This window comes from Pectinophora gossypiella, chromosome 7 (assembly GCF_024362695.1).
Source record: "Pectinophora gossypiella chromosome 7, ilPecGoss1.1, whole genome shotgun sequence".
NCBI lineage: Eukaryota > Metazoa > Arthropoda > Insecta > Lepidoptera > Gelechiidae > Pectinophora > Pectinophora gossypiella.
Window position 1 is genome coordinate 14,661,080 of NC_065410.1, and position 9,822 is coordinate 14,670,901.

Sequence of the window (9,822 nt, forward strand, 5' to 3'; positions counted from 1 at the left end):
TATAATGTAATAAAAATTCAATTTAGGTAATCCAATAACATTACAAAGTTAATTACACCGACAACTAATCCTTAACTGCAATAACACAACAGTTCACAAATTCTAATTAAAATCACAATAATCACACAGGAATTTAGCGATTCGTCGCAAATCTTGGCGCGCTAGCTCAAAAAGTCATAAACAAGATGGCGTAGTGCTGCCAGAGACACGACGCTTCGCTAGAGTGTCGGCTGTCGAACACTCTATTCCAACTTCGTCCCGACGCAGTAGGATGCGCCGTCATATTTTTATTACTTATTTATTATTAACATTAACGTTTACTAAAGATTAAAATATTACTCTTAACAAAGTAACAAAACAACCTTACTCTCTATACACATATTAGGCACATATTACTGCCTACCTTACACATGGTCCAAATACAACATTTTCTATTTCAGAATGCAATTCTTAAATCTAGAATGTAACTCATACACTTAAGCGCGGTCCGCTGGCCGTGTTGCTCAAAACTCATTTATCTTTCAAGAAGTGTCGTAATATCCCAGCCATTTTTTTCGACGTAACTTATTGTAGATTTGCCGCTGATGGCATTAACTACTTGGCGCTTACTTCGGCTCAGGGCGTTGTCTGAGAGGAAAAAATATTTGAAAGAATTACTCGACCCTAGTGGGTCGATAGCGTTAAGCGCTGATTGAGGGAAATCGTCGACCACGCCGGCGGGGTCGGTATCGGTGTCCTGAAGTGTTTGGTGTCGCGAGCTGATTGGCTGCCTCTATGGCTAGAGTAATAGGGTCGTCGGGAACGTATATTACGTCCTTCGATATCCCAGCCAAGTTGTCAATGCCAGTACGGCAAATCTACAATATCCTAAGGCCGACATTTCCATACACAATTATTAAACAATGAGGTTTGCATTTTAAAAGGACATTCGGTCTTATCACTTAGTTTAAAATAACGTCAAAAAAATATCAGTCCAGTAAAAACTGGACTTCAACCAATTCCTAATTCTTCAACAAGTTTCTTATCAACAGATGTCATTTTCTTTTTGCGACTCCAATTATTTCCGCATATGGAGTATCGTTTTGAACCGGTTTATTTGATTGGGGTGCGGCCAAATTCAGTTGAGCGTACTGAACTACATATTCTGGTGATGCCTGAAATGAATGATAATCATGTCAATAGTAATAATTTTACAATTTTATTCGGTCGATTGGGAGCAAATGAAAAAATAGCGTTAAAATGCTTGCTGTTTACTACGTTAAACAGAAAGTCCCTCGCTATACTAGAAAAATTACCGCTAAAACGTGCACAAATGGAGCTCTAGCGGTGAGTATTTGTACTAACTCAAAGTGTTCATAATAATACGACACGTTGTCACTAGATGACGCGTATTTCCATGTGTACGCTTATACGGTAGGCGACATCTAGTTAGTTCATGGCGAACTAGAGTATATTACTGTTTCTAATTTCCTACCACCACATATGTTGTAATTATGGGATCAATGGGAATCTATTTCACACTATCATGTCAGATATAACCCACCAAAAGCATTATGTTCTTTACATCAGCAGAAAAGTTATGTAAATATACATAAACTTACATATTCTGGTTCCTCTTCTTTTGTCAATAGATTTGTCGAAGACTTTCGACATACGAAGCATGAGTAAATTAATCCGACAATCACTAACAAGATTGCTATTACTCCGAGTACCAAGGCTGCAGTATTCTTCGGTGACAGATCTGTAATTCACCGGCACATACATAAAATGACATCAGCTATGGGAGATTTTCCGGGCTGGGATTCCCAAAAAAATACAGATGGCCCTGTACAATGTTGTCTTCGTGTAACCTTCTAATTCCATGGATAAGAGACATATCATCATCATCATCAGCCCATTAACGTCCCCACTGCTGGGGCACGGGCCTTCCCTATGGATGGATAGGGAGATCGGGCCTTATACCATCACACGGGCCCAGTGTGGATAAGAGACATATATGCATCTTTTATTTTTGTTTTGGGTATAAATGATGGCCCCTTGTTATTATTACTCAGGCACAGTACATATTCTACCCATTATTATTCATTTCAAGCAAAAATGGGTATTTATCACGTAAAATCTGTACAGCGCTATCTATTATTTTTTTGGTAACTTAACCTGGAATGTCCCTCTCTTATTATATTATCTTCTCTTGTGTGATTGTGAGGGCAATGACTGATCTCATAACCCTGAAGTCAGGGTTATTACCACGGAATAGAAGAAAGAGGTTGGAAGGGCATTGAGCCTGAAACGCGCGCCATACAAGTATGAGCAAAAAGTTCATGCTTCAAATTTGAAAATCAGTAGAGATATCGTAGTTATGTTTCCAGGAGTAGTAGTAGAGTGGGGTTGAACCGGCGACAGCAGTGCTCATATAAATACGCCTTAGAGCCTTTCCAATCTCTTTTTTCAATTCCCTGATTATTACTGAGTCTCCAATGGCACCTGGAATAGGCAAACTAAAGACTACTTAACTATTTATGTCGATAAGATAAATCGGACCCTGATCTAAATATATTATATAGATAATCAAGATAAAATTAAAAAATAGATGAGATAGAATGAGAAAGAAATATTACAGTGTACCTTTAAACCACATTGAAATGATAAATTCACTTTTATCACTGACGTTATCGTCTTCATGAGAAATGTCGGTTTTGTTTAAAGGTAAAACAGATGTGTCAACTTTATCTGTATCTGAAAAGTAAGAAAAAAGAAATTAAATATTGATGTTTTCTTCTACTATAATAATGGCCCGTATCCTGCACATACCTCCTAATTTTATATTAAGTTACACCTGTCATTTCCTTATCCGCCGGAAAGGAAAGGGACGGATGATAGACAGCTCTCAATTTTAGGAAGAATGAGTAAATTAATGAATTACCCGTGCGAATCAAAAAGGTATCTCACTGGTATGCAAACCGTTTGACGTGTGCTGTCAACTTAATTCTGTCGGATTATTACCCAATGTATTTTTTTATTAACCAGAGGGGGTTAATTAAGGGGACGCCTGTACCCAGCAGTGGGACGAATATAGGCTGTTTATGTTGTTGTTTTTTTTTTATTATTTTTTATGCCTATGGCTTTCGAGCGCCGGTATCATACCTAAGTGAGATGTATTCGGAAGCCGCAATACAATAACAATGTTCAACATACCTAATTTTTTACTTTTGTCATTTTTTATGACTATACTTATGTTGCTTGAAGAAACCAATGCTACAGAATTGTTTGCCAACTCGCAAAATATAATTGAATTATTATCAGCTTTCGTAATATTTAATCTATATTCAATTTCATTTGTATCATCGCTTCCTAATATGGCATCGCTGCTGCTTGCTGCAAGAAACAATTACTCATTATTTATTTTTAATTACAAACATTCTAAACCGTGGTAGCCCAGTTGGTTGAATGCTTGCCTCTCACTTTGAGCTCGCAGGTTCGAATCCACCTCAGGCCTAAACCAATGATTGTCGAATTTGTTTTCGAATTCATATTTGGGTCATAAATTATTATCACGTGCTCAGCGGTCAAGGAAAACATCGTGAGGAAACCCACATTCCCGAGAAATGCATTTTCGGAGGTATGTGTAACCTGTGTTTTCCCTTCGCGGGTTGGAAAGTCAAGTCTTCAGGTTAGGTAAGCGGACCAACGGCAACGTGCCTTCTGAAGCAAGGATCATCTTTCTCTCTGACAAGAGCAGGCTTTAATGTCTTAACCAAAGTAGGGATCACAAAGTGATTTTCGTGATATATCCTCACCGGGATTTGAACCTGGGGTCTCCGGATTTTGATATTTATCTAATTTAGTTCTTTGTGATATTTTGTGAAAATTTAAAATTGTTACTTATGATCATCCCCGGTCATTCCATCACGTTTCTCTACTATTCAGTGGATGTGAGTAAAATTAAATAATTTAAAAAACTCTTTTGACACTATTTCATTTATTTTTGTGCAATAAAGTATATTTGTACTCTATTATATTGTAAAAAATATTACTTACATTTTTGGCGTAACCTAAGCCGTTCCGACTTTCTCTTATTAGGGCTGTTACAAGTTATTAGTAATATATCACCTGCTTTTAAGTTGTTGACATTACTGTAACTAGTGTAGATGTGTACTTCACCTGAAAAAACAATGAAACATAATTTTAGTATACAGTATGGAACTGAAAATTATTAAAAAAAACACTAAAATTCTCATGAGTTCCTCTCGGAAAGGAACTTCCACTTGATATCAACTCAGAATCATGGTCTGAATCATCCCCCTCAGTATTCGTTACGGTGTCACTAACACCCATTCGCACTTGTACGGCTACCTGTATATTATTTGTACCGGGTGTAAATGACATCGTAACGATTACGGAGGGGGTGATTCTGCTCATTATTTTGAGTTTAGTTAATATCAAGTGAAAGTTTTTGTCGCAAAAGTGTAGAATTGAAAATAATTTAAAAAAAAAACACGAATTATGCGACGGAAAATTTTATTTGATAATAACTAAACTCAAAATAACTCCGTAATCGACTGCATAGCGACTGTATCGATGCGAATGCGCGACAGCATCGCTACAAAGAATGGCCGTCAGTGGACCAACATTTTTTAACATACCTGGTATGGTAAATCGTACGCTTGTATCAGATATTACTGTTGTTGTTGAAGATTCAACTTCGCAAAACAGTTTTGCATTATCATGTGTCTGCTTTATGAGTAATGTGTGCTTAAAACTTTTTTTCGTATAGTTGATTAATATCTTTCGCATTCCTTCTGTAAAAAAAAAACACAATTTAAAAAATCTTTAACCAGTAGAAATAAATATTTTATGATACTACACGCAATATTATATTTTATTTGACCGTAGCCTTAGATTGTATTCATGTGTAGATTAATTAACTGAACAAAACGGGGAGTGCTGAGTGCTCTCACCCGGTAAAAAATTTAAGATAATAGGCCTGAGGGTGCTACAGTTGGGCGCGCACCTCGGCTCAGGGCGTCATCTGAGAAGAAGAATATTTAAAAGAATTAATTAATCAATGTACACGTGTGCCGCATGCATCCGGAACGATGGGCAAAGATCATTACGCACTGGGTACCACAGGACGGACACCGTAGACGTGGTAGACCCCGGAAACGATGGCGCGACGATCTCCAACGGTCTCTGTGGTTCAGAGTTTGAGCTTTCGGCTCAAGATCCGAAGGTCCCGGGTTCGAATCCCGGTGAGGATATATCACAAAATCACTTTGTGATCCCTAGTTTGGTTAAGACATTACAGGATAATCACCTGATTCCGAAAGTAAGATGGACCGTGCTTCGGAAGGCACGTTAAGCCGTTGGTCCCGGTTACTACTTACTGGTGTGAGTAATTGTTACATGAGCCATATCAGGGGCCATTGGCGGCTTAATAATAACCCTGACACCAAGGTTGCTGAGGTTAGTAATCCACTTTACAACTCACACGATAGAAGAAGACTTACCAGACCACTGTATTAATGTTAACAAATCGGATTCTTTCTTGTTAGGGCATTCACAAGTAATTGAAAAATTGTCGCCTACTTTCACATAGTAATCACCGTGTGGAGAGATGTAAACTTCTGCAAAGAAATAAAATGTTCATATTTAATCCGTAGAATAAAAAATACACGGTAATTCTCCGCCCGCACTAGTTCGTATAGCCGAGCTAGATTTACCTCACCCCCTCTGGGTCTTACTTTAGTTTACATGGCCATAAGCTACGGAGAGAGAAGGAGAGAGAGTAATTCGGGGGTCTATATAAAATCCATAATTGAAAATATATATATTTAAAAAGTATATCTTAAATATATATATAATGTCAATATAAATAACGATTAAAAATATATAATTAACACCCTTAATTTTAATACCCATAAAAGTTGAAACCCATACTTTTAATATAATATAATGCAAATAAAGTTACAAAGTGCCTGACAAAACGTCAATAAAAGCAACCATCCACATTTAAAAGTTGTGAATGCCTGATAAAACTGAAAGATCAGATAAAATCAATAATATTATACATCACAAAAACGAGTACCTAAATAAAACTGAATTTTTAACGGCTATTGCTGCGAACTTAAAATTATTTTAGGCCATTTATGATTTGTCAGTTCGACGTAAAATAAATAATAATTATAAATGATTTTGTAAATAAATGATGAATGAATGATGTTGATTTTACCATTACCACTTTTTCAATTCATTCATACCTACCTATTACACCAAAATCTTTAATGCTATGCTCTGTCCAGAGACAGGTATTAACTTTAATGTTAATATTATGAATTTGCAGATTTATTGCTTTTTATGCTATGAATTTTAAAGTTACGAGTTGACGAGTGTTTCTCCTGGAAACCTCAGGTGACAGAAGTTAGCAGGAAGGTGTTTGCCGCGTACGGGTCGCTAAAGCGTCTAAAAAACCTCTTGCCGACCAAAACCAAGATCACTCTAGCACAGTGTCTCGTCCTGCCTATTTTAGATTACGCGGACGTTTGTTACCCGGATCTCTCTGTGGAACTAGTTGCAAAACTTGAACGATTACAAAACCTATGCATAAGATTTATTTTTGGCCTGCGGAAGTTTGATCATGTTTCCGACTACCGTGCGAGGCTTGGGTGGTTACCGATTTATCGTCGGAGAGACTGCCATATCCTGTTCCTTCTATATTCCGTCCTTTTTAACCCTAAATCTCCTTGCTATCTTAAAGATCGCTTCGTCTTTCATTCTTCTACTCTTACCCGCAACCTCCGTTCATCCAACAATCTGTCTCTAAATATTCCTTCCCATTCCTCAACTTTCTACTCCAAGTCTTTCACGGTGCAAGCTGTCCGTTTGTGGAATTCTCTGCCTGAAAGCATTAGGAGAGCTTCGTCATTGGAGTCCTTTAAACGGCAAGTCAAGGCGCATTTCCTTACCTCTATTTCCTCTTCATCTTCATAATCTATCTACTCCTTTTCTTCCATAGTATATGTAGTAGTTTAAGTAGTGATATTTTATTTATTATAACAATTATAATTATGTGTATTATTATTATGTAGTTTATGTAGTCAAAAGTGTATTTATTTTTATATGCACAAGTATTCCCATGCTGCACTATCCCGCTATATTACCTAATATTCAATATCTCCTATACTTAAAGGTTGCCTGGAAGAGATTGCTACTTAGCAATAAGGCCGCCTATTGTACTAATTCTATTTCTCTTTTGTTTTGTATTTTGTTTTTTCCTGTTTGTGCAATAAAGTATTTGTTATGTTATGTTATAATTTTTAAAATTATGGATTTTCATCAATATGCTTAATAATGATATATATTATATTTTGATGTTATTCATTCTAATTGGTATGCAACTTCCAGTTATGTCAAGTCTACTATGGGTTTTCAAAATAGGGTTATTAATTTTATGCAACTTAAGGGACACCCGTAATTCGGCACACGGTAAAAATAAGATTTTTGTATGGAGTCCCCTGGTGTATACATCCATACGTACCACCAATCCGCACTGGGCCCGCGTGATGGTTTAAGGCTCGATCTCCCTATCCATCCATAGGGAAGGCCCGTGCCCCAGCAGTGGGGACGTTAATGGGCTGATGATGATGATGATGCTTAGGCGAAGTGTGAACTTATATGTATAGAAATTTAAGTACTTTGTTTCTTATGTAAATGACATTTTAATATGTTCAAAATAAAAAATAAATTCTCTTTAACCATAACTTACCTGTAAGTGAAGTTCTATCTCAATTATACGAAGCTCCTCGTTCGAGACGGTACTCCCTCCCTTTAATTTTAATAGCCCGCCTTTAAGTCTCTACAGGTGATGGAGTTAGCCATGAAACATGCTTTAAACATATAAACATTAGTTGACAGATACGTTTAGGAAGCGGAAATCGCTTTTTTATTTTTGGATAAGAGCTTTGAAAATTGTGACGATGCTGGAGCATAAGACGTAAACTACACTGTTAAACCATCTCGAACAAGGAGCGAGTATAGTTTGTACGAAGTCGATAGAAACAAAATTACTTACTTGATGTAAGATCAGTAGTAGGATTTGATTTTGGCTTAGATGACCAGCAACCACTTGAGTAATAAAAGGTAAATATAAACATACACAACCTAATAGTATATAACATACTTGCTTTCATTACGTTTTAAAATAGCACTTAGCAATATATTCTCAGGATAGTATTTTATGCTTGTTATTAGGAAAACACACGTCTATTTTTTTAATTCAATTCGTCTAAAACAAATTGTTTCACTTATGAAATAACTACTACAACGTCAGGACAATTACCAATACCAGTATTCCAGAAATAAGGAAGGAAAATCAATTAGATATTATTGTGACGCCCATCTGTGGTCGTTATTGGACACAGTTTATTAATATAAATACATTGAATTGAAAAATGTAATAAAATGGTTAAGTACATCCAACGTACAACGTAGTAATGGTTATGAACATCTACGTCCGAATTAAGACTGTGATAAGTATAATGAGTAATATTACAGAATAAATAAAATTATGATGGGGTGCCTGAAATGAGTATGTATATATTACATTGTGTACCTACAAATTAAAGATTTTTAAGCAAGTTTGTAGGTACAGTTCTTTTTTGACTTCTAGAATAACATAACGTAACAATAATGTACGCCCTTTTTTAAATGCTCAAATTTCAAATAGCAATATTGTATGGTAGATACATTGCTTCAATGTGGCCTTTTAAGCCCCCTGAATTTCTTTTTTTAACACAAATTGTTTTGGTAACTGTATTAAAAAGGAAAAAAAACTTACTTTGTGGTTTGCGAGTTACTCGTGGACGTTGGAAGTACTCTATCATATTGTCAATTAAATCGAATCCATTTGAATATAAAACTAAGTAGATAAGCAGACTCGTCTTGATTATTAATAACATATTTCTCGATATACCTTCTGTAATACGAGTAACACTAGTTTTTTTTTAATTAAGTACTATCTTGCATTTTCATTTTTCGTTCGTTGAAAACGAAATAGTTCAAATTCAAATAAACTTTATTGCACTAAAACACAAAATAAATCGTTCTATTTATCGATTTATAACTAGGTTATTCACTAAGTGCTACAATACTATTGCGTTACAATAATAAGGAAGGAAAAAAATATATTCCATACCTATTCTACTTTATCAGGGAATACAGTCCCGATTGTCGCGAATTTATGTAAGTTATTACCGATATTGTCCCCGGTTCCTGCAGAGACCTCCTAATTTTATTTTAAGTTATACCCATCATTCTCTTATCCGCCAAAAAGGAGAGGAACGGATGATTGACAACTGTCAATTTTAAAATGAAAAATTTAAATGTTTAATTATCATATTAAAATTATAGCAGTTAATATTCACGGAAAAATTTACTATCTTCTGTTCCTTAATTTCTGGATGTAAGAACTATATGCGGGAATTCAAAAAAAAAAAAACTACCAAATTAAATACTAGTGCGGTAATGTTACTTTTCCACATCGGTGATTTAATAATACAAGTTATGTTGGTACTTAAAAGCTATAACTATACGAGTGAGTGTGTTGAAAATTTTGATTTGCAGTAAATTCTAGAAATAACCACAGTTACGTCAGCAGTGTTCGTGTTAGTGCAACGTTTGTTAGCGTTCGTGTCATCCACTTAGATAGTGTCAGGGCAATAATATATCGTAATCCTGACACAGATCGCAGCCTTCCCTGTTGCCTGCCATTTGTAACTAGTGATGGGCAGGGAAAGAAAAAATTGGGTGGGAAAGAAAAAATATCGG

The 9,822-nt window shown here is 35.8% G+C and overlaps 1 protein-coding gene across 2 annotated transcripts; it reads right to left on the reverse strand.

Moving 5' to 3' along the window:
* Positions 1 to 314: 314 nt before the first annotated feature.
* On the reverse strand, positions 315 to 9,128 carry LOC126368454 (uncharacterized). Of its 2 annotated transcripts, none has more exons than XM_050012457.1 (8): positions 8,834 to 9,128; positions 5,508 to 5,624; positions 4,644 to 4,799; positions 4,039 to 4,161; positions 3,196 to 3,375; positions 2,626 to 2,736; positions 1,602 to 1,741; positions 315 to 1,154 (listed from the first exon to the last, which is right to left on the reverse strand). In XM_050012457.1, exons 1-8 carry the CDS (start codon positions 8,952 to 8,954, stop codon positions 1,035 to 1,037), a joined length of 1,068 nt encoding a protein of 355 aa, XP_049868414.1. In that variant the 5' UTR covers positions 8,955 to 9,128; the 3' UTR covers positions 315 to 1,034. The 2 variants fall into 2 exon arrangements, with proteins under 2 accessions (XP_049868414.1, XP_049868415.1); XM_050012458.1 differs by lacking the exon at positions 8,834 to 9,128 and adding an exon at positions 8,069 to 8,414.
* Between the last annotated feature and the right edge of the window lie 694 nt (positions 9,129 to 9,822).

What these genes read in the sequence shown, in the direction of transcription:
- LOC126368454 (XM_050012457.1), bottom strand. Translation starts at nt 8,954, where the DNA reads ATGTTATTAATAATCAAGACGAGTCTGCTTATCTACTTAGTTTTATAT. An exon ending in GCTTAGGTTACGCCAAAAAT is followed by an intron (nt 3,376 to 4,038) that starts GTAAGTAATATT and finishes TGTTTCTTGCAG; the next exon opens with CAAGCAGCAGCGATGCCATA. An exon ending in AAGAAGAGGAACCAGAATAT is followed by an intron (nt 1,155 to 1,601) that starts GTAAGTTTATGT and finishes CATTCATTTCAG; the next exon opens with GCATCACCAGAATATGTAGT.